Raw genomic sequence first — 25,683 nt, forward strand, 5'->3', positions numbered from 1 at the left:
GCCCACAGCAGTATTTTCTGGCCATTCAAAGGTGGATACTTATCCCAGCAGGTGGGGTGCTGTAACACAGCAGGTATCTTATGCAGTATTTTCAGCCAAATTGTCCAAAACTGGTTTTGCAGTCTTGCCCCTGGAGCAAAGCTGACTTTGCTGGGTCATGGGGAGATGCCAAATATAGTGGTGGAATTTAAGACTTGTAGCTTAAGGACTAGAAAACAGTTTCAATGCTTAATGAGAAAAACTAATCACATACAGCAAAGAATCCAGGGGGTAATATGAGTGCTAAGTCTAGTGCTGGGGGGCTGCTGCTTTTCCAGGTACATGGATTTAATGCTGATGCCTAGACTGATGCAAAGGGATGAGTCTCTCCCAGCAGCTTGCACAATCCCATTAACACAGATCTTGCCCAGCTCTGTGGTGTATATTAAATACCCTGCCATAGCAAATGTGGTGGCTTCCTGCAGACACCATCTCTTTGGAGAGTTACAGAGGGGAAGAGGCAAGAGAATCAGCTGAATTTGGTGGCTCTAAAATGATGGCCTGGGTACTCTGGTGGGGCACTGCAAATTCTCAGGGGTTGCCTTAAGTTAAAGGGTTTTAAGCCTGACATTAAAATGGGCCATACAGTTAAAGTACATTGTTGCAAGGCTTTCAGTGAGTAAGCAGAAACTTCTTGTAAAAATACTTCTGAATTTAGCCTAAGCTGAACACAGCATATAAACCATGGGGCAACCCTGTAATACCTTATTGGCGTAAGGAGCCAAACACTGACAAAATAAAAGGAGACAATTTTCAGGTGAGGGTAGACTTCAGAAAGTTTGGGAATTTAGTCTGTGTTTATTTGTCATGAATGTTTGATATCTGATAGTCTTATGTTACAGCTCAGATGTTGCTCACTTATGGCATGCCCCTAAACCATACAAAGCCTGTATTTTATTTTTATTTGCAGTATAAGTATTTGTGAAGGAACTTTAAGGATTTACCCATGACCACGTGTGTAACAATTTACCACAAAAGCCAGTAAGCCAGAGTTGAGCCGAATTTCAGAGGCACAGCCTATAGAACTTTTCTGCTGAAATTGTATCTAGGAGTACACAAGGCCAGCTGACAAACACCTTCCTTGCTGGAGTCTGTGCACCCTTCAGATAAACGGCTGTCTCTCATAGATTAATCAAGTAATTGGAAGAAGCTCTTCCAGCTTGCCCGGGAAACCACATGCTGTGTTAACTAAGGAATACCTTAACAAACAATATGATTCACTTTGGACTTGCAAAACACAAACACTTTAGACTTTAACATTTTGGAGGAAACCAAAATGAAGAAAAACCCCAAACTATCAACTTTTCCAGTTTAGATTACTTTCCCATGCATACATACATACATACACGTGCACACATACATTCACCAGAGTTTAAGCAATATAGTGATTTTTAGAAACTCTGACTATTCAGGTTCTCTGCACTATTTAACACACATCAAACAGAGAACTGACTTATATGAAAATGACACTAAACCATTCTTTGTACATGGCAGTTCAGCCAACAGTGAGAATCAGCCCCACGGGTAAACTATCAAGAGATCAATTCAAATTATTTCCAGCTCAGCCACAGCAGACATTACCATATGCCTCTTTTCAGAGTGCTCAGCTGACAGCTGATGTCTCTTCAGTCTCCTCTGAGGCAAACTAGCTTTGTAGCTGGTGATCTTGTGATACAAATATCCCCAAAAGAGACAAGGCTGAGTGATGACAATGACAATGAAGAACAGCATTGTTGTATTTTTTACAAATACTTATTTCTCTGAAAATGTTCATTTCTTGAGGACATGCAGACCATTACAATAAATAAATTAATTAATAAAATTATAGAAAAATAAAAATACCAGGCAAGCTGTTACACCTTTATTAGGAGTAGAGAAAGTTCATACTGAATTACCTGGGATTTAGCACATGAGCAGGAACTTAAAACTTCACACTAGGGCTGAGGTCTGTCATTTTCAACACCATTATCTCCAGTGTTGTTCAAAACAGAAATACAGTGTTGCTGTTTATTTGCTAAAGGCCCCAGCTCACACTGATAAGCACCAGTTAATCTTCCAATATACTTCTCAAACTATTAAGTACAGACTAAATTTTGTAGCAGAGTTTATCTTGCTGTCCCACTTGCTGCCTGTTCGTGATCGCCAATCCTTGCTGTGCCAACTACAGCAGCTGCCACCTTGGAAAACTTAATTTCTATCTGATTTAATACAATGTTTTGATTTGCTAAGCAGGGAAGCCAACAGCATGTAGCTGCTCAGTTCTTGCTCAGCCAGCAGTAGCTCGGCAGTTCTGGATTTCTCTGTCAAAAAACATTTTTCATCCTAGGGCATGCTTGTATGTGGAAAGGAAAAGAAGGTGTAAAGAGCAAGGCAGAGTGAAGGGGAAAACCAGAACAGCCTTCCTCTTCCACTCCTGGAAGACAGTGAGACCAGGTAGAGAGGATACTACAGAACCATTTTCTGCACTTTCTTATGCAAGTTTTGGAAAGAGGAGGTTACAGGAGAGAGAGGAAGGAAGATGCCGTGGCTCTGAATTTAACAAGGAAACTCTGGAGGGAATGCACCAAGAGATCTCTGGATAAAACACAGATGTCATCTGTGCAATCACATTCCAATTATTGCAGAGACTGATGGAATTTTGAGAGGGTATCTGCTTGGAAGGAGGACACATTAAATCAGGAATGGTGGGTGAGACCAACTAGGACAGCAACACAATGAATGGGTGGTTTTCTCTTGAGGGGGTGGGGGGTATGTGTTTGTGGGTGGTTATAAATCGTTTTGCAGGGTATTTTGTATCGTAGAGCATCTGTTGAGCTTTTGACTCTCAATATAACAAGGCCAACCCTCTCAAACAAGTTAGAAACCTGTGGCACAGAAGTGATAAGTCAGCTCAGAGGAAAGGGGTACGGATCACAAGAAAAGCAAAGATGTCTGCATGCTGAGAAGGTGAAAGCCAACAACTCTGTCTAACAATCATTTCTCTCCAGCTGGGTTACAGCAAGGAACCTAAAAACCCAAAACTTAGAAAAGAGAGGAACTCAAAAGCAGGGAAACACAGACAGTGCTAAAGATGTTAACAAAATATGTTCCAAAAAGCAATGAAATGTGAAATGCTAGTCTTTTACTTTCCTGGCAAACAGTCTATGCAAGGGAACAACTGTGTGGAATGAGCAGAGAGGTAACTTTGTGCAGTCGTGTGCAGGCTGCTCGTCTGGCTGCTCGGCAACTCTTCCCCAAGCATTAGAGTCTGGCTTCTCCAGAAACCAGTGCCATGGGCACACGGACATCTATGGGATCAAAGCAACTGAGTTTCCTCTGGAAATACTGCAGAGAGACAACCCATATCCTGTGTCTAGCACATGCCATGCCCTTAAAGTTTGTCCTGCAAACTATAACCATTGATGTACGAGACTTGCATTAATCTGAAATGATGGAGAATCACTCACCTATGTCTCCCAAAGGAATGGTCCCACTATGGATACCCCATACTCACCTTCCAGTGACTCACAGCATTTCAAAGTGCAATTTGGTGGCAAACTCAATTGCTTCTTTCAGTTCAGATCTGTCTTGCCAAAGACACAGTAGCATCATCCCATTTGTTCCTTGATGAAATCATGAAACGCAGATATTTATGCCTTAAGATTTTCTGAAAAACTGACATTTTACGAGTCATAAATTAGAAAGACAATTACACCTTTGCAAACTACACCCAGCAAAACTGGATGTACTCTGCAATTACTTATTGCAATCCCAAACATGCAGATCAAGATCATCTATTGAAATGCCAGGCATAAGTTATTCATTAACTAAAACCATTCTGTAATTTTATTGATATATTTTGTGGAGTTCACATATTTTTGTACAGCAAACATAACACTGTAGGCCACAAGAAGCTGCAGCACTATTGTTTAATAGCAGCAAGGTATATTTTATAATCAGGGTATGTGGATAATAAATAGTCTGTTTCTTTGGATGTGAATGTTTAAAATGAAGTTCTGCTGCAGCTTCATAATGTGATTGCTATTTTACAGAGCTTATACACAAAAATATATATGCAATCTTTTTGTCTATATTTTATACAAATACAACAGTAGTTTGTGAATACATTTTAAAGTACATATACATGATAAGCAACTCAATTTCCCATATCACAGGATAGCAAATTTTAAATGCAAGAAACATATACAAATTCAGTCTGGAATGCAGGGTTTTCTGTGTTCATTATTTTTTTTTCTCTACTTTTTTTGACTCAAAACTTTTATCATTAAAAACATTTTAGCATACAAGTCCAAACAATTTTTCCACTAGCTAAAAATATAATTTCAGCAATCCAAGTCAGGTTTGGGTGTGTCATCGTTCCCCAATATACTCTACCCAGTTTTTTTCTAAGGCTTTTAGTAACATATAGTATGTTCTTCACTCCACACCATATAAAAAGCCCACATTTAACATTAACTAGCAGTCACCTATTTTTGTGAGCTGGGCTTGTCAGCGTTTAAATTTGCATGTCCAAAATATTACTTTTGCAAGTGCATATGAATACATTGTGGTGTTGCACAAAGTTCATTAATGACAAATTAAGTCACAGTATAAAAATATATCATACAACTATAGGTCTAGTATAGTCCTTTTTTTTCTATGGGTAAAAATACATCTGAATGAGACAGGGAGGTTTGTAGCACCATGAGAGGAGTTGTATCCCAAGTTACATTAGCAGCATGATCCAATATAACAATATTGCAGGAGTGTTTCTGAGGAGATAAACATTCACTCTGGTTCAACTGTACCACTGAAGCTTATACTGAAAAGTGTTTACATATGATTAGCAATAGTTCTGTGTCACTTCCAGGGCTAGATAACTGTTATCAAAAGACACTGCCTTCCAACAAAAGTAAGACACCCTTATTGCATAAAAGCTTTGGGACTACCCAAACACATTTTGAACTACTGTGGCATTACTTGTAAGTTGAGCATGATGCTAAGTAAGCTGTGGTTTAAACTGTACACTGGGGGGAAGCAGGACGGGCAGCTAAGCCTATAATGGTTTACTACATACCAGATAAGTACATATATTTCAGAGGCTTATCTATAGACTGAGAAGAATACAGGAGAAGCTGCTAAACCAGTGTATGAGACAGACATAACAAAGGATGCAGGATCCCCTCAACATTTACAGATGCAGGATCAGGCCCTAAGTTAACTTCAGACAGCAGCATAGCGATGATAGGATATGATAAAAAAATTCTGTATCAAATACTGCATGTTAAATATTTTTGACAAAGTTTACCATCAAGAACTCCAGAGGACACAGTTTGCAAACGGTAAGGACAAACTCCTAATTGTTTTTGACTGGTATTCAAAATGGCAGTAGAAGACAGTGTAGTTTGAAACATGTAAACCTAGTAAAAACCATTGTAAAACCCTTAAGAAAGACACACTGGTTCTGTGCAATATAGCAAATTGATAAGAAAACACTGTAAAAATGTACCTGTTTAAAATTACAATGTCTACCATTTTGTACACAAAGCATTATACCAAAGGCCTACATATATGTAATCTAATGGCACTTGAAACAAATTATAATAAAAGGTTTTATAATAAAAAGCATAACCTGTAAGAAATTTTCTTAAAAGGTTTAGGTTTTCTTTTTGAAAGTGCTATATCTTGTAATATGTGTAACATAGAGGTTGACCAAGCTTTATTTTAAAAAATATTGGCCTATAATACAAGTTTAGCTCACTAGGCAAATGATCCTGAAAATATGTACTCTTAACATTCATTATTAGCTTAATAAAGCAATCAGCTCTGGCTCATGTTTCAGTCAGTATATGGTTTTTAAAAACCGCTACTGCCAAATTAACAATAAATCACTCTATTCCACAATTTACTACTAAATAAAGCACAAGCAACAAGTACACAAAAATATATATATTTAAAAAAAAAACCCAACAACAAAACAACCTTACTAGAAGTTTAGAAGTTGCACAAAGAGTGGTGCATGATCAGCCAGCCCTCCCCCCTCCCGCCAAGAATCCATGGGAAATCAAGAAAACGGGGTTTAAAAACTGATGGTTTAGTAGTGGCCAATATTGACTCTGCCTAAGTGATGCTCAAAAGCACTCTGGTGGTGTTGGTATTGCTTAAAGGGTCAGTCTGCTTCCATGTTACCCTACGTCCTAGTTCAGCTGCAAACACACTGGGTGTGGCCACCCACTGAAACTCTGACTGAATGAGGTTCAATATCTTGTCTGAGGTCTCTATTTCTCAAGTGAAATGTACATCTAACTCCGAGTGAAATGTCAATCCCTTTTCAGGAAGCTAAGGCACTAACAAAGTAAGTAAGGGTTCTGGCTACGCACTAAGAAACGGGTGTTGGCAAAGTGTCTGTGGGTTTTGTTTTCTATGAAGTCTTTCGGCAGCTGGGGCTCATAAAAAGTGGCTACAGACTGGAAATTGGTGTGCCAAGGGCTACCCAGGGAGGGCAGTGCTGCCCGGCCACACTGCTGGGCCAGCTGCAGGATGCCAAGCACTCACAGCTTTCCTCTGCTGCAGGGAGAGTTGTGGATGCTCGGCTCCATGAGGGACATAACCCACTGGAGGAATTAAGTCCATTTATCTTCATCTCAGATTGATTAAAAGGACTGAGAATAAACCCAAATTTTTCTTAGATGCGTTATGGTTGCTCATTTAAACTAGAGTTACATTCGGTTGCATTCAGCTTGTGCTCTGTTCACCTGTGTTTTTCTTTCCTTTAGGAAGGTGAAGAGAAAAAAAGCAATATTGAACAAATCATTCAACTAAAGATGTAAGCAAGTGAGCAATCTGTTTCACAGAAACCAGGGGAAGCAGTCGTGAAGCAGAGCTAAATGCCCACTTTGAGATAATGTGCTCCTAAACCCAAAATCTAGGAGTAGTTTGCAGAATTTCAAAAGGTAATTTCCTTATTAATACATCCTTATTTTAATGCCTTTGGAACACAAACACATTTATAAAAATGTTATCTTTCAGTAATAAAATTTAAATACACATATGTATAAAATAGTAAAACTACACCTGCATATTGCTCCTAGAATTAAAAAAAAACCAGTAGGAGCTACTGATAAAACATCTGGAGCATGAGCTCCTTAAATGGGAGCAACTTTTGTTTCTGTGAAGTATATTTAGTTTAACCACTTAAAACCTTCTATGAATCCTCAATATGGTTTGAGAGATACTCATGTACTTGATTTCCATTTTTTAATTCCTTGTACAAAAATGACAAGGAAAATAATGTTATTGTTGAATTACAGCAACTCTAGTTTGCTTTTATGCATCACAGGGTTGGTTGTTTTTTTAGGTTTTTTTTTTTCCTCTTTTGGTTATTAGGGGTTGGGGAATAGAATATATTGCATTAGGTAAAAGTGGTGTAAGCAATATGCTTTTACTTCACTCCTAAGAGTCCTGTCTTTAAATCTTGGCAATGGGCAAAAAGTCCCTAACCAAGTACCCAGGTGTAGAAAGTGTGATTAACATCTAACTTGTTGCTTAGGAGGACAGAACACACCATGTAACACAACTGAAAAGATCACTCCAATAAAAACAAAACAAAACAAAACAAACTGGTAGTTGCAAATTTACATTCACTTTCTGACTGCACACTAGTTTTGAACTGAAAAAAGGTACACACTTTCTGGCTGGACTTGATCCACCCTTTGGCAGTGGCAACAGGGAGAAGACTGATGCCTACAAATGTGAATACACTGCTGGAAGGTTCCTATGCAGTACTCTTTCTATGCTACTAAAGAGAAAAAACAGCAAGTTAAGAATTAAAACAAAAACTGCGACAAAATATTCTGCATTACTACATTACGACACTTTTATATTTCAAGATCAGCCATTAATTTTGCCTGTTTCCCTATACCAGAGTCACGAAAGCACAACAACACAGTTCCAAATTCAACTTGAAACATTTGTCATTTAGGCAAGCAGAGATTCTCTGTCAAAATTCTGTTCAGCCCTAATTTTAGAGAATTAAACTAAATTTTTTTCTTCTGTTTCCATAACAGGCCACCAAAATTTAAGCCAGAAAATGGCAAAACTCTTAACAACTTTTATCATGACTTCAATACAAGTCAAAATGCTATATATATGTACATGTGTATATATGGACTTCTACATATACACACGCAAGTTTTCAGAAATATCTGAATTCTACATTTATTTAAAAAATTTAGATTTGTCATTATAGAACAGGTCAGATGTGTCACCATTTGGGAAGAGGATTTGCTTGGAAACGGACTGGAGAATTTTTTTTCCCAAATCTCAGGAATCTTTGTGATACATACTTTAAATGGATTATTGTAAATAGTAAAATATACTAAAAGGTAAAAATGGCAGTTCTACCACTGACATCAATAAAACGGAATAGCTGGTATGGTTGAAAAGGTTTTAAAAACGGGATGAATGTTGTCAGTTTGCTTGGGATGACTTTCTACTGAACATTTTAAATGTGTAAATTGGCAGTGAAAATGAAAACAATACCATGAGACTGTTTAAAAAAAACAACAAACCAAAGTAAACACAGCTGAGAATAAACACTTTCAAAACATTTTTAAAAAGTTAATTTAAATTTCTTACTGGCTTCATGAGATTGGTACTGTACAAAAGCAGAGAATTTATAATGTCTTATAGTAGGCACTAAGTTAAAAATGGTCACCTAAGGCATTTCTACAAATAGACAGTTAACAAGCCAGCTTTGTACATCCTATTGGAAAGCTTGATGAAATCGTGGTAGGGTGGTGGTTGTGCTTAGACTGCTTGTGAAAGCTGCTGACAATGAGTGCAGAGACCCAAGACCTATACTATTGCTAGGATCTTGTGGATCCTGGGTTTGTGGTGGAAGTTGAGTCATAGAAGAATGTGCCTCCTCTTGCGTATAACTCATTCCAAGGTTTCCCACTGAAACAGAAGGATTATAGGGAGGGCCATTTACAGGTATGAAGTTGAACAGCTGAGAAAAGTCCAATGATGGGGCGTTTAGAGGTTCACTAATAGGAACGGAGCCCTTGGAAAGGGAAACTTCCCCCGACCCATCATCTAATGGCCCTACTTGTGGATCCAGCCCTAGTTTTGATGAAGATGCTTGAGAATCCTGGGATGAAGAAGGCATACCACTTTGCAACTCCATTAAGTAACTTTCAATTTCCCCTTTCAATGGCTGTTCCTTTTCAGGCATAGAAATTGCGTATGAGGTAGTACCGAGCGGATATTTCAACGATAGCTGGTGAGAAGGGTGGACAGACTCCATATCTATTGGACAAGGCATTCCCAATGGTAACGATGTGGCAACCATTTGGTGTGCAGATGCAGAACTCTGCATGGACTGAATCTGAGTGTTGTAGAGATTTAATTGCAAAGTGTTTGTAAATGGCTTTGATGTCAGTTCACTGGAAGGTAAAGACATCACTGGAAGCAGCTCATCCTTAACAGGCACAGAAACGTTGCAGGTAAAGGGATCTAGAAGGTCCATTGGCTCTGTTTTGACCTTCAAAAGTTCTTGGTTGTGACTTTTCTTCATGTGGCGCGTGAGGTGATCCTTCCGCCCGAATCTCTGTGCACAGTACTGACAGAGGAAGTCCTTTCTTCCAGTGTGCACTACCATGTGTCTGCGGACATCCTTTCGGGTGTAGAACCGACGATCACAGTGTTCACACTGGTGCTTTTTCTCCTTCACTCCACCCGATGACTTGCCTGCATGAGTTTTTAGGTGCTCCAGCAGCACTCCTGTGCTTTCAAAAGTCTGCAAACATACCTTACAGGTGAGGTCACCACTTGTTGCAGCATGCAAAGCCAGGTGACGTTTGAACCCAAGCTTGGTATTGTAGTTCTTTCCACATTCTTCACACTTAAAGGCCTCTTTGTTGGGATTGTGTGTATGTAGGTGATTCTTTAGGTGATCTTTTCGGTGAAACATTTTCTCACAATAATTACACTTGTGGGTTTTCTCAGGAGAATGAGTAGCCATATGCCTTTAAACACAGATATATTCTGTAAGTAATTATTTTGATCAAAAAACACACGTGCTCATTTTTTAATGGCAGCTAAATACTACACTAAGGGCTGCTTTGCAACAGAACCTTTTAACTGAAAGCATGACACTACAAAGACAGTTTGACAAATTTAAATATAGCAAAACGCGAGCCATTTCTCTTAAATTGACACTTTAGTTTTGGTGGGTTTTAGCTACTGTAACAGGGGTATATGGGCAAGTATGAAAGTACTCGTGTAAAAGTCCATAGCCAAAGAACTTTCAGTCCATACTCTTTTTCTTGTGACAATTCCTTATACAAATGAAAATTCTACGCTCATCAAAAACAAAACAAAACAAAACAAAAACAAACAAACAGAAAACAAAAGCAGAAAACAAATTAAGAAACAAAATCAAAGACATTAGCTTGCAAACTTAGGTAATTTAGAATTCTAGAAACAATCCAATGGCTACTTTAATTAACACATCCTCTCTGCAATCAGCTGAAGGCGTACAGAAATATATACTTTTACACGGCTTAACACGGCCAACATAAAATAGATAATATAATCTGAAAGATAAATAGAGTTTAATACCTTAGTAATTTGTACTTAGAAACAAAGGCCTTGGTGCAGTCTTGTTGTGTGCACTTGTAGGGCCTCTCTCCTGTGTGAGAGTATGAGTGAACCTTTAATTTCTCAACACTGTTAAAGGCCTTGTCACACAGTTGGCAAGGAAAGTTTTTTCTTGGTTTGGTTTCACCACGCTTACGTTTCCCTGAAGGGACTTTCTGGGTATCTCTTACTTCTGACAAATCACCAGGAATGACAGTGGCCATCGCAGCCTAAACCAGGCCTTCTTGTTGGACACTTGGGAATTGCCCAACTCCACTAAATGATTTAGCTTTAGATGGCTTCTCAAGTTTCATGTGGTCGTAAAAGAAAGCAAAAGGGGACTGGAAAAAAAAAATAAGAAACAACTAGTTTGTAACTAAACTTAGATTTTGAAGTTTACTTGCTATGTGATGCTTCTGAATAAAACTTAAAAATAAAGTTAGGTTCAGCTGGTCTAATGTAATACCTACAGGTTTCTTTATACTATTTGCCGAAACTCTTAAAACGCATTGCTCAGGATGAACAGATCCACATATGCCCTGAAATCACACCTCACAACCTTCCCCTCAAGCACTGATGGAGAACAGCAGAGTTTCTGTCAGATTAAGGGAGGCATCAGGCAAAGATGGCACCTTTTGGCAGCTTCAGATTTCAAAGGAATTACAGCCGCGCCTGTGGTGTTTGCATGGACACCCCCACGCACACATGCACGCATGCATGCACGCACGCAACTATCAAAGTGAAAGTCTGTAAGCCTCAAAATGTTTGAAAACCTGCGCCACACGCGGCAGTACCCATGCTGACAGTATGGAGGGCAAAGCTCCTGTTCCCTCTCGGATGTACCTCGTCCCCGTGATTACTGCACATCTACACAGCTTCTCTAGCGAAATGCATGCACTGCCAATGACGCCTAACACCAGGTGAAATTCTCCTGTAAACTCACCCTCTGCTAACAGAGACTTGATCTATGAATGACAGAAGTCCCATGGATTAGGGATAGATTAGATAGATCAGGGTTTTATCAGCCCAGTGCTGGAGACCCCCACCCTCCTTATGCTATCCTGTGAGACACGGGGGCTGTAAGCATTCAGACTAAGGCTAGCTCAGGATGGAGGCTCCTAGTCCTGCCCCTGTGGCATAGCAAAATGTGAACTAACATGGAGGCTTTGTCAGGAGGTGCATGACGTGATCCTTGTGTCTGACTTGTGGGTGAGCAACTTTAAATTCGTCATCTGGTATCATATAGTGGCAACTGGGCACCTGCCATCACAGGGCACTCAACAGCCCTCCTTTGTCAGGGGGTGCTGACAGCTTTGCTTCATCCTTGGAGCACAACTGCTACTACAGATACCAAAATCCTGTGCTACCCGTTGTGGGAAGGGTGGAGCGTGAACTCTGCAGCAGAGGGGACAAGGAGGAAGCAGGACAGCACTCAATGCAAGCATTTGAGAGGGCTGGAACGCCCCAAAATTTACCCTTTCTCCCTTGAAAGTGCCATCAGCCACCCCCAGCCCTGGTGTCGTGGCTGGCAGCTGCTGTCCCCTCCGGTCTCTGCCGGCGCAGCTGCGCAAGAGGCGGCCGGGCCGGGCGGCACCGGGGCCGGGCAGTGGCCGGGCCAGGGCTCGGCATCCGGGCAGCGCCACGGCCCCGGCAGCAGGGCCGGGGGAGCTGCAGCTGCTGGGACAGGCGGAGCTGGGCAGCTGGAGCCGGGCAGGCACCACCAGGCTGCAGCTGCTCCAGCCCAACACCACCTCCCCGGAAAACAAACCGGGCTCTTCCCTGCTGGCAGTGAGGGAGGCCGGGTAGCTGGGAGGGAGCCGGGGCCTGGCCTTAGCTGTCCTCTCAGCCCTGCTGAGGCTCAGCAGAGACGGAGGGAGCCAACTGCTCCGGAGAGGAGCGGAGAGCACCGCCCAGGTGTGCTGGGGGGAAAACTACACGGTCCTTGCAAATGCCCCAGCGTGGTCCTGGAAAAAAGCGAGAAGGAAGGAGAGCCTGTGTTTTCCTCAGTGCATGGAAGGACAGGAGAAGCAGGGAGAGGAAGACCGGGAAGTGCCTCTTTAATGTCTGCATTTTAAGAAATCCTCAGACTGAGATCTCCATTTGGAATGTGTAGACAGAATATGTCTTTGTCTAAGTCTTTTCCTCCCTCCTCCCCATAACTTTTCCCTTGTCTTTAGCAGAGGAGAGAAGTACTGGCACACCAAGATGGAAATCTGCTTCCTTTCAACCCTGAAGAATGACAGGCTAAACTATGCTACCTTCTTTAAACGAGCAGTTTTGTAAGACCGCCTTTATTCCCTTAAATTTCATAAGGAAACACTAACTTCTTTTAAAGATACCCAGTGACAGAAAAGGCATTTCTTTAAGGACTCTTCTGATTTCAGATTTCTCTCAAACTCATTCCCACTCGTGGGATGAAGCCTGGAGACATCAGTTCCATGAGTGGGAAAATGCACAGATCTTCAAAGTATCAGCTTAATTTTATTTTCTGTCTCATAATCGATAATCTAGTTCACTAATTCTAGTTCATAAGGAACAGTTATTTGGAGACCTGGGAGCAATAATTTTCTTCAATAAAAGTAAATGAAGACCAGTTCCACAGACTTCAATTAAGCCACCAATGTAATCAAAAGGAGGGTCTGATTCACATCAAAGCTGTGGCATATCTGTGGATTGAAAGATTTTTTTTCACTATAACCTCTAATCAGAATCTGGTAATACAATTAATTTTGCTCTTCTGTTAATGAACACACTGGTCTTCAATGAATATTGGCCTGAATGTAGAATGAATTTTGTTTTAGTCTAATCTCTCCTGACAAATGAAGTTCAGGGGGGAGAAAAAAAATCCAACCTGATCTACACTTACACAGGCTACTTGTATACCACACAGGCACCTGCATGAGACCCACCACACAGAGCTGAGAGCACAGCAGTCACAGCCCTCACTGCATGGCCAGAGCAATTAGAGCCCCAACGGGCTACAAGGGGTCCAGCCCCTCTGGCCCCCTGCAAAATCCACACCTAGCCTGAGACAGGGCAGGCAGGATTAGTGGAAAGGGCAAGGGAACAGCCTCCACAAGCTGCTGCACAGGACTGGGGCTGCTTTGACCATGCTGGGTCCAGAGCTCAGCAGCAAGTGGATTCTGTGCCCAGACAGTGACAAGGGAAGCAGGGACAGCAGGAAAGACACAAGGAAGGAGGATGAGCTGCCACAGGGAGGGAGAGTGGACAGAACCAGGATGGGGCTATGGGGCCAGGGAGGCTCAGGGAGTGCTGCATAGGTGTTAGGAATGTCTAAGAACATGAGCATAGGGGTGAACTGGTAACACTGGGGTGGGTGGGAAGGAACTGAGCGTGCATGAGGCTGGGGAGATGCAGGATATTAGGCCATGCAGGAGGGTGCTCTGCAGAGTCTGAGGTGATGTCAGAAGCAGTGTTTGTTGTGAAACAGCATATTAAGCTTAACTGTTAAATTAACATCTAACAACTCCTCACTCCTTTTCTCAGTGCAAAGATCACACCTCAGGCTGGAGGCCATCCTATATTCAGGCCAATATAACGTCACTGTTATCTTCCGAAAACTTCAGGTAACCTAGCTGCTATACCAGTCAGAACATTCACAGGGACGAAGAATTTGGGTTTTGTTCCTCTATGATCAAACTAATTAAGCTGACTTTGAACTGTGTTTAAGTGTCCTTAAAAATGCATCATTAGAATAAATATAGTGTGGATCCAATCTCAATTTTATTAAAAAACACATGTGCACTATTATCTCAGTACCATTTCTCAATAGGTGAGGCAATTAAGAACGTCAGTATTGATCTCTGAATAGCAAATAACCCCTTTTTTTCCTTTTTTGGGTGTGGATATATAGACTGAGCAATGGAGATAAAACTTAAAAAAACCACTGATCCTCAAATATTAAATTTTCCAAAGACCAGCTGAAAGAATTTTATGAGTAATATTGCCTGCTTGTGTCTCAACATATTATCACTTAAAATCCACATTCTTACTGGTGCTTTCACAACTGCAGGATGAATGATTATATGCAGTATCAAATATAACACATTACACAAAAGCTTATATGTAATACTATTTTTAAAGAAGCATATACTTAAAGCAGGATTAAAGCAGCCTCTGTTCAATGCACACCTGATGTTTGCCCACTAAAGTCCTCAGATTTTGGTCTTAACCAGTTCCGCTGACTCTTCTTGGAGGAAACCAGAATCCAGTACTTCCCATTTTTACTGGTCTGAAAAACAAAAGGAACAATGGACTAGACTCCAGCGAAACCAGGACATTCATAAAGGCTGTGATGCAGCAAGACCAGGGATTGGAAAGAATCGGAAAGGAGAAGTTAAAAGGAACAGATCCAACCCATGCACAGAACATTATATACTGTTAATTATAAACTGTAGGAATCATTCTTGCGTTATCAGTAGCAATTACGCACTTCAATTTGCAGTATACTTACATAATTTCAACTAATGCTATGCTGGACAGTGACACATAAAGAGATAAAATTAGACAAAAGCAAAGGAATTTTCATAAAGTTAAAAAAAAAAATCCACAGACCACAGATAATTTAGAAGTAACAGCAAAACATGTGAAATTCTGGGCCCAGACTTGAGTTTCTTACTCAGAAAGGACTGAATAAGAGAAGATTCTGGATTAGGCCCAACTTTACTAGAACCTAATGCCTTCATTCTGCTTAATTATACAGGAAATAGCAGCTTAAAAGGTGACCTGCAAAGGAAAATAAAATTAATTTAAAAAAAATAATAAAACCTCTTAATGATGAACATGCTACAGGTAAATCCCAAAACAGGGCATGTCTAGGTATGCCTGAGCAAACTGAGAGGGCTTTTTTGGAATTTCCCTTGTATCTCCCTTTCCCCTGCCATCATCCTTTTGTAAATTTGCAGCAGGTCTTCCTTTTCTTGCTAGAAGGCCTCCTGGATGACACAGGTATACAGAGAAAATATGTTCAGTGCCTCACTGTAATGGGGAGGTTTATCCTGTCCAATTCTTTCAGATGTGTAAGGGCAAAGCCCTACAGAGTGCACATACCCCACAGCAGGCTGAAGCTATTTGGCAGGAGCCCTCTAGTAATGTAACATTTCCCCACACACAAACCATTTTCCCTCCTGGCTTCCCATTCAATTCCAGAAGCCATTCTTCCTTTTGATACCGAGTTCAGGTCTGCATAGCCCCAGCATGCTCTGTTGGTGAGCATGAATGTGAGCAAACAGGTGTCCCTGAACACCTATAAATGTCAGAAGTGCTTCAGAGCAACTGACTGAAGCTCTCTGATGGCTGAGGAACATTTATGTGGGGCTTTGTACATACAGGCAGGAGGCAGAAACAGCTCCAGTACCCAAAGAAAAAGTTCTGTTTTCAACTACTGAGCACAACCGTCACCTCCGCTTTTTGAGGTCCCCAAATCACCCTGTTTAAGGGAGAAAATGCTGATGACTCCTTACCTCCTCTCCCAGCAAGACCCTTATAAATCAGTTACCCTGCAATGCCCATCTCAACATCTTCCAGTATCACAGAGGAAAGGAAGAGCTTCATTCCCCAGATGTTTCTACTAATGTAGTTCACAGTAAGTAGACAATATGTAAGACAGACACACAGATATAATGGACTAAGTCCTCATGGACTTAGTTCCTTCACTATTCATATTTACAGACTATTTCCTGCTTGGGAAAAAAAACCCCAACAAATCCTGCCTAAAATATTATGAAGTCCACTCAGTGGCATTTAACATTTTCTCTTAAATGTTTATAGTCCTGAATGCTCAGCACGCATCTAAAGTTGCTCTAGCAAAAAGCAGATGCCCTCAGAGACAGGCCACTAGAGACATGGAGAGACTATTGAATTGGAGGAAAACAAAGCAACTGGAACAAGTATATAAATAAGAGAAATATGAGATGTAGCTAAAATGCTGAGGAGAATGGAGGAGGACAGTCAGGTACTTATTCATTCATTACCTTACCGATACAGCAAAATCACAATTCAGTGGATACAGGTGAGGGCAATGCTACACCTACAGTTTGTGGGATCTCAATTTCTACAGGGCCATTATTAAATAAAAAACTCAACATCATACATAGAAAAGGAGCTCCGTTTGCATGAATAATGAAAATATTTACTACATTTGACAGGATTAAGTGGAAAGATAAAATAATTCCTATGCTTTGCAACAATAAACACGCTACTGGATAAAAGACTTGTCCTTATGCGCAGAATACAAAAGTTGTCCATGATAATGCTGATTTCTAGGCCACCTTTCTCAGAAGCTTTTGGTGCTAGAAGATCCCTGAGGCAGAATACTGGACAAAGATGTACTGTTCTCCTTGTAACTGCTTATAGTCATAGTGTTAAGTTTTTCACCTAGATGAGGTAGGAAGAATTTTTAATGAATAACAAAGTTCAAATTATTCTCCACATGAAGCAGAGAAGCAACATACTGCAAAATGCATTGTCACAGGCATGTGCCCAAAGCCCACTTGGGTAGCAGTAACAAAATATTACTTCCCTAATTTGTCAGAATTCTTAGAATTCTTACAATTTACCAGATCTTCCAGAATTTGTGAGGCACTAATTTTGCTAACTCTCCAAACACCCTGATAATTCCAGGTTAGATAATATTTGAATTTCAACCATAAAAAAGGGAGGAAAAAAGAAGTGCCCCAAAACCCTTATATGGAAGATAAATAATATAAAATATAAATATAAAATAATCTATTCCTTTTTAATATTAAAAAAGAGTAACACTTTTTTTTTTAAATTCACAGTTCCTATTTAAAAATCCAAGAAAATAGTTACACTTAAAAATATTTTAAAACATTTGATATCTCAACTAAAAGGATAATGAAGACAGTACAGAAATATAACCAATAATCCTCCTCCTAACTTGCATTTCATACTTAAGAGGGCTCAAGCACAGTAAAGGAAAACAAGTTTCATGGTTATTTTCTTTCAAAATAAAAGAGCAAGAATGAGAACACAGTACTGAGAACACAGTATTTGACATTTTGCCTTTTATATAAAACAGCAAATCTAGCTTCAATTCCCAAAATCAATCAGTTTGAAACCAAAGAAAGGGTCATAGAAATACGAGAATCATAATAGTGGTAGCACTCAATAAGGAGTTAATAGCATTAGAGCCATCATGGGTTTTAAATATTTCTTTAAGGAAACAAAATGAAAAGCGGTTACTTACCCTATGGAAACTGTGATTCTTTAAGAAGTGCTCTCCGCACAGATCCCAGGTGAGCACGGACTCACACGGACAGGACCAAGGCCTCTGCAGGCAGTTGTGTCCATCCAGGCTGTGCCTGTGAACCCTCCCAACTCTGCACAAGGCAAAGGACTCCCCAGCAGTGCCACGCTCACCATCGCCCCACCTAACACGGGCAGCAGCAGTGGCAGCTCCCCCTCTGCTCTTCACTCACACCCTGGCACAAATCCAAACGCACAGGCCACTGCCATCAACGTGCTGCTTTGGCAAGTGGCAACCTCCCTCTCCCCTGCTGCTCCCAAACCTGTGCTCCCATCTCAAGGGTTTAGGTGCAGATGTGAATTGAGCTGGCAGGGTTTGCTGTGGCTAATGAAACAGAGCAGGGTCACGGGAGAGAAACACATGGGCAAGAGTTGATATCCAGTTGGAAGTGTGATGAGAGGTTTGGAAAGCTGAAACACAGACTGGCATCCTAGTGGAGGAAGAAAGAGGATGAACAAGTGTAGCTCAAGGAAGCAAGCAGCTGCTACTCAGGGTGGTAATGGAGCAAACTAATTTCAGGATGCACCAGTCCAACCTCTCCCAGGTTTGCCAACAGTAAAGACTCATTCAGAGTGAAGGACAATAGATGATTTTTGGTGCCTCTATTGCAAATGTACCTGGAAGAGCCACCATTACCGTAGCATAAGTAATGATTTTTCCTCTTTTCTGGGACTAATAGACTGACAAGCAGTCACCTGACTAAAAAGTACTGATAAACGAAACCTGCTCTGTTGGAGCAATCCGGGATAGCTAGGGGAGCTGAGCTGGTCAAAGCACCAGCAAGAGACAGCTGATGTAGCTCAGAAGAGCCAAAGGGACTGTGAGACAGCACCTCCATTTGCAGAGAGGCAGGCACTGGAACAGGTTGCCCAGAGAAGCTGAGGATGCCCCGTCCCTGGAAGTGTTCAAGGCCAGGCTGGATGGGGCTTTGAGCAACCTGGTTTAGTGGAAGGTGTCCCTGCCCATGGCATGATGGACGGTACTAGATGATCTTTAAAGTCCCTTCCAACCCAAACTGTTCTAGGACTCCAACTACAAACCTCACCATATCTGCCCCTTTCAGCTGGGGCTGTTAAAATAAATGGCACAAATGTTACCAGAGATCCTGAAGATGAAGGAATCTAACCCCACATTAAGGCAACTAAAGAAGGAGCACCATGTAGCCTTCTCTGGCTTTCCCTGTGCTGTGGGCTTACACACAAGCCTCTCACTAGGCAGTTGCGTTTGTGGGGGAGCAGATTTAATCCTCCTGCTGTTGGAAGGGGCTGAGGGCGTAAGTGGCAAAGTGCCTGCATTGCTCCAGGACAGCATGCTGAGACCTGCAGCCCTGCAAGGCTCAGACACCCTTCCTGGATCAACAAGGATCAACGTGCCTACTGCACACTTGTACGGACCTCAGAGAGTGAGCAGGAGGTCTGACTGGCTTTGTAGAAAAACACTAGATTTTCTGCAGCAGAAGCTTCACCTCAGAGTAGCTGCAGGCAGCAGAAGATCCAACTGCCCACCTGTGACTTTCAGAGGTCCCTCTTACAGAGAATTAACTTTCTGTAAGGGAAGATCTCAGATGGAGAAGCTGATACCACCAATGGAAACAGTCAAGCAGGTAAGAAAAATCCATACAAAGATGTAGAAGTATTGATGACTTTAGGGGTGCCTTTCTCCAACTTGAATTAAAATCAAGTCTTCTGACTGATGCAGGGGTTTACATCCCTGCTTGTGCTTAGCAGGCCATTTGATCTAAATTTATTTGAACAGCATGTCATTCTTTAAAAGAGACAGCTGAGAGAGCCTGCTTACCTTTGCCCATACTTAGAAAGAGAATCCTGGCTTTGGTAGGAAGCTGCTGATCCTCCCCCATTTGTTCTTGGCTGAATGGGGTTGGAGGGGGAAAGGGGCAACAAAGGTCTCTCTGTGGTTCTCCGACATCTGGAAACTCAAGCTGAGGCATTGATGCTGGAGGACAGAAAGGAGGAAGAATGTGCACTGCTGGGGTGAGACAACCAGAAAGTGGGTTTGACCATGAAGTCTGCCTAGGTCAAGAGAGGCTCACACCTGCACTTTCACCAAGTGAAATTTAATTTTCTTTCTGCTTTTTTGTGTAGTTTGGAAGAGATTTGAACAGAAAGCAACATGTACAGACACTGGGCACAACTGTCTAAAACTAAGGCACATTTATAAAAATGGCAAGGGGGACAGATCTTGGCCCCCAGAGCCCTGTCTCTGGCATTGTGGCCTTTTGTACGGCAGGCAGCGAGAGGGGAGAGCTGGCAAGTACCCTACCTGACAGCAGCTGGGAATCAGCCAGGGTTTTACAGCTCCTCTTCTCTCATAAGCTGACAGACAGATGTGAAAACACAAAGGGGTCCAACACAAAGGGCCCCAGTGGGACGAGATGGCACTGAAAGGTGGGTGATGCCACTTCTGCATTTTCAGACAACAGTTACTGCAAATTACCATTCAAAGGTGTAGGCCCCAGCCCTACTGTACAGTGGTGCTTCATGTAAAGGAAGCACACACACACATAAACTCAAGACAAAAGAACAGACAGTTTTGCTATGTGGGTTTTTAAAAAATATATACAAGGCTGTATTTATCTATCTTGAACTTCAAGACCTGCTTATAGTAGGCAGTGGAATTCAGGGAAATCTTGCTCCAAGGATTCAAGCTCTAGTCTACAGTGTAGAGGAATGGCTGAGGGAGCATGGTAGGAAAGCAGTGACAGCATGCACAGGCTGCAGAAAGACATAACCAAATCCCCAAATCCAAGCATGCAGCAGCAGAACTGCCTGTGAAAGCTGTTGCAGAGAAATGGAATGATGTGGGCAAAACAGTGCAAATATCTCTCCAGCGATCTCAGGTATAAACATCAGAATGACTTGGAGATAATAACACATAAGAGTTCAACCCTCAGGGAAACAGCCTAACATCTAGAAAACAATGAAATAACATAAGCACTGAAACTAAAACCAAGCAACCATTGTAGTCTACTGTTAGTGACAGCACATTACTAATATCTACTGTGTGCAGAATGATGATTATGCTGCAAAGAATATTATATAGAAGATAGAAAAATACAAGATTCATCAATACTAGATTTTATTTAAGGCTTTGCTGTTTCTTTTTTTTTTTTTTTTTAACATCCACAAAATAGAGAAACCTACTGAAACTGCAGGTGTTTGAGCAGGAAAAAATCCCAATCCTTTCAAACTAGTCTGAAATTTGGGTAGCAACAGAAATAAATGCACTAAAATTATTAAACACATTTCTTTTCCTGTGGGCAGTAAATACACAGATATCAGTAACAGACATCTGTTCAATATATATATCTTTTATTAATTAATAAAGCAAGCACTTGGAGGAAAAAACCTACTAGATTCCTGTGGGACAGTAACCATCATACAAAAATAGGTAGATATGACTATTAAGTTCAATATGTTTTTACTCATGGTCATAACTCTTGCAATTCTGAGAGCTTTGGACAACCAGCTTTTTAATTTTAGACAGTAACTCATTCTTATAATATGCAACACTAGAAAGAGGATTACATAACTTTTTTTTTTTCAGAATATAGAAGAAAAATTCTATCTTGCCTTTTTTTTTCCCCCTTAAGTTTCTGGAAAAGTAGAACATGAACTTACTAATGTTTATTTTAGCATGACCTAATAGTCTGTAATTTAAAGAAAAAAAAAATCACAATACCATCCAGCATCTCTTTGTGGGCTGTCCATGTTTCAGATTACTTAGGTCCACTTTAAATCTTGAGAGCTCAGTTTTAGTTACTAAAGTTCCAAAGGATTCCTGGTTATATACTAAATTAAAGGAAACAACAGCTGCCTAGAGCTAACCCATCTGATGATTGTGGTTTTATGGGCTTTTTAAGAATCTCATGGCACTGCATGGATGTTTTTCTAAAACTTTGGAGAGACTGTGATACAGATAACATTGTTAGTGTAATTACTGTTAGAATTTTTAAAACTTGCAGAAGTGTTTTCATGTGTTTTGGAATCACACCATCACCTCCACCACCACCACCACCCCTCCTCCTCAAGAATAATCTGCATCCATTTTTAAAGTGATGATGCTTCTGTGAAAACAAGCTTTGGTTACTATTCAATCTGCATATAGGACCAAGCCATTTTTATAATAAAATGCAAAAAGCAAATCCTGTAGATGCACATGTAAGCACAAATACACAACCTAAAGGTGCATGAGATTATACACTAAATGGTCAGGAACTAATTGGTATTTTTAAGGAGAAGTGTTTTCCTTTGTCACAAGATACCTTAAAATGAGCGTGGGTGTGCAGGTGAGATTAGCAGTACATCTAGGCCAGTATTCTGTCTTCAGTAATAGCCAGAAGTAAAGAACAGGCGACAGACGTGTGGTATTTCTCTGATTCTCTTCTGACCACCAACTCCTTTAATGTTGGGGACTTTCTGAACCATATGTGGTTTCTGTTAGAATAGCAACTTTTAGCACATCACCCTTCCAAGCAATAGTCCATGATTCTCCTGGAAACCATATAATTTTTTATAATATCTGCAACATATGTTTGACAAGTCATCCCACAGGTCTCTCCACTACTGATTTCATGGAGAACCTCTTCTTTTTGAAGGCTCTGAAACTGCCTTCTCTCCTAAGTGTTTTGAAAGGTGGTGGTTAGTCTTCATCTTCCTTCCTCTGCAGTTCTCCACAACATTGCCCTCAATTAATTCCTTTCCCAGACCAAAGTTCCAATTTACAGAAATATTCTTTAATGGAAGCCACTCCATGTAGCTCATCATCCTTACCAACCTTCTCTAAGCTTCTTCCAGTTATAATAAACCTCTGAAGGCTCCAGAAATACACACAACACTTGGGAGCAACTGGAACCCACACTCTTCTACTGACATTCTCAAAATTTATTCTGTACTTTTTTATTCTAATGTTTGGGTTGTGTTTTAGTGACCAATGAGTTCATGATCTCACAGGATCACCAACTACAATTCCCAAATCTTACTCCTCAATGGTAATACTCAGCTCAAACTCATATATAATATATAATGGGTATTGTTCTGCCCAGTTATCCTTCTCAGTTATCGTCATCATTTATCTACACTGAATTTTATCACCCATTTTGTTGCACAGTCCTCAGCGCTTTAATGTCCTTCCAATGTTCTCCACAGCTGGCTCTCTTCTTCACAGCAAAGTTGCTCACCCAGCTGTTCATCCCCCTACTGATACCATTCACTAAAATGTTCCCAGACCTCTGTGGAACTTAACTGGGACCCTCCTTTAACTGAGAATTGTCCTCCTACTTCTACCCTTTGAACCTACCTCTTAAACTGTCATTTACTTGTGCAAAGACCTCCCCTCTTACATTATGACTTCCTAGTTTCCTTTAAAAGCCTTTTTGATAAAGTCCACTTTGATTTTTGAACCAGAACATCTTTACTTCTTGCTGATGCCTCCTAAGAACTCCAGTTGCCCAAGACAGGACTTCCTTACAAATGCTTCTTTGACTCTTCTCAAATTATCATTCCTATGCAGGTGGCTATCAATTCTATGCTTTATTATAGCATCTACCAACCAAATACAGATTTCAGATTTGCCTGGTACAGGCCTGCCTGGCCCAGACCACCCCTGAAACCATGATTTTTCTGAACCTGAATACTTGAGTATGTACCATTTAGACAACATAATTAGGCTACACAGCACAAACAGATTGTACAGGAAGTTACAAGTTTTGCTTTTTGAGACAGTCACCTAACAAATCATAACTAAAGATGTTTTTAACAGTTTCAGCTATCATTCAAGTAAAAGGGTTTCTGGTGCTCTAGTCCTGCTAGTTAACACAAGCTCAAATAACAGGGGCAAGTTGGTGGTTGAAAAAAATCTCTATACCTCATGGAAGCTGCAAGGACTGTACCAGGACAAGGCCTTTCACAGGAGCTAGTTTCCCTTATGATGCTGCACTAGATGGTTGGGAAGATCAATTTTGGAACAAAAAGACAACTCATGCAGGACAGATATAAAGTGACTGAGAGACAGGGTAGTCTCCCCAGTACATACACCACATCCCCAGTATAGGTGGCAACCATGCAGTTGTGCAAAGCCTGTAGCAAAAGCACAGTCCTGCCCTGAATCACACTGCCTGGACAACACTGCCTGGGGGCAAAAGCTGTGACAAGGTTTAGCACTGCTTTTTTGTAACCTTGGATTTTCATATTATTTATTGGAGCTATTCCAACTAAAATGCTGATCCTGGTTGCCCTGTTTCCTCTGCCTCTTATCCCAGCTCTCAAAGAAAGGCAACAAGAAAGAAAGAATGGCCAATTTCCAAGCAGTCACTAACTTCCAATACAACCTTACAGCCAAGAAACTGCTGTTCTATCTGAAAAGAAAACACTTCATAGCTTATTGTAGCTTTACAGTAAATAGAATGTGTTACACTTAGCCATGATTGCTTTTGCTACTACTGCTACAGCTGTGATGGTGGATGATGGTATCAATGACCTTATGAGCTAAAACACAAAAGCCGTGGGGAAGGATAACTGAAAATGCAGAATGTTTAGGGTAATACCAAAGCAAATCCCTCTTCAAAGCTGTAACCAGTGAGCCTTTCTGAAGCTGCACAGCACAGACACCGAATGTATTTCTGACTCTTCATGTACCAGCTTTGTCTGTGCACTGCTGTTAGCACACACCCAAACAGCTTACTCTGACTAGAGTGACTTCACAGAGTCTCCACGAGAGCACTCTTGTGAATGAGGTTAAGTACATAGCTCCCCATTTGTTCCCATTTCCCATGTGGCATGTTGAGTATTCTGCTCAGAGCACTGCGATGCCGTGCAATGCGATTTGGGATGCACATCTCAATCCATAAGAATTCAGAGATTTGATGCCAGATTAGTGAACAACTAAAAGCAGTCATGCATAATTTAGAGCTACACAACTGAACTCTGCAGTGGGAGATAAGCCAGGCAGTTAGTATCCAGAATAGCCACCTGGATTACAATATTCGGATTCAAGTGACCGGCAGCAATGACTGGATCAGTTTCAGGCAGCAAAGCCAGAATCTGTTAGAAGTCCACACAGATTCTATCCTGGAGCTGCACCAACAGAAAACCATTTTGGGAGCTCCTGTCAGCCTGATGAAATGTTGTAACAAGCGACATGGTTGTGTTCACCAAACAACTTTACCATTAAATCACAATGTAATCATCTTGTTATTGGCAGGACAACCAAGTCAGGAAGGCTGACAGTAGCACAAGGTTTCTCCACGTCGTGTCCAGGGACAGGCATAGGGTTCCCTGGTACTCCCTGTTCACAGAAGCAGGTTGTGAAATGCATACATGTTGCCCTACTCTGTCTCAGCTCCACCTCCTGAACACACTGGCTTAAGACTTTCTCAGTCTTGCTGGACACAGTTTACCACAGGAAGCATTACTACACTGGGTGATCTACGATGAAAGACCCTGATGTCCTGAAATATAAATTCTATTCTCCACAGATAATACCTTCTCTAAGATACCAGGCCACTTACAAGTTCTCTTTTTTTAAAGCAACTCTGTAGACTCTGCTTCCCTGATTTCAAGCCTACATTAAGTGATGTGAGAAAAACACATGCAAGACTTTGCCTTGAACAGCTGCAAACTGCTAGTAGGGCAGGCTTCCAGAAAGGTGGAAGGAAGACGGTGACAAAAAAGATGGAATAAAAATAGTCTTTTGACTGCGTGGTATGCATCAATGTTTCA

General features: G+C 41.1%; 1 protein-coding gene across 2 annotated transcripts in view; it reads right to left on the reverse strand.

Annotated features, from left to right (window-relative positions):
• PLAG1 (PLAG1 zinc finger) overlaps positions 1-25,683 on the reverse strand; it is a 78,235-nt gene that overhangs the window by 22,373 nt on the left and 30,179 nt on the right. The window contains exons 2-4 of one of the 2 annotated variants that reach the window (XR_011148389.1): positions 14,812-14,911; positions 10,642-11,000; positions 3,533-10,046 (exon numbers count right to left, since the gene is read on the reverse strand). Coding sequence is in view for 1 of the 2 variants with exons in the window: in XM_069004770.1 (XP_068860871.1) it covers positions 8,783-10,046; positions 10,642-10,883 (1,506 nt within the window). In the remaining variant the exon portion in view is untranslated. Of the gene's footprint in view, positions 1-1,835; positions 10,047-10,641; positions 11,001-14,811; positions 14,912-25,683 lie in introns of those variants that run through there. The other variant, XM_069004770.1, reaches the window with a different exon arrangement.

Source organism: Aphelocoma coerulescens, chromosome 2 (assembly GCF_041296385.1).
Source record: "Aphelocoma coerulescens isolate FSJ_1873_10779 chromosome 2, UR_Acoe_1.0, whole genome shotgun sequence".
Lineage (NCBI taxonomy): Eukaryota > Metazoa > Chordata > Aves > Passeriformes > Corvidae > Aphelocoma > Aphelocoma coerulescens.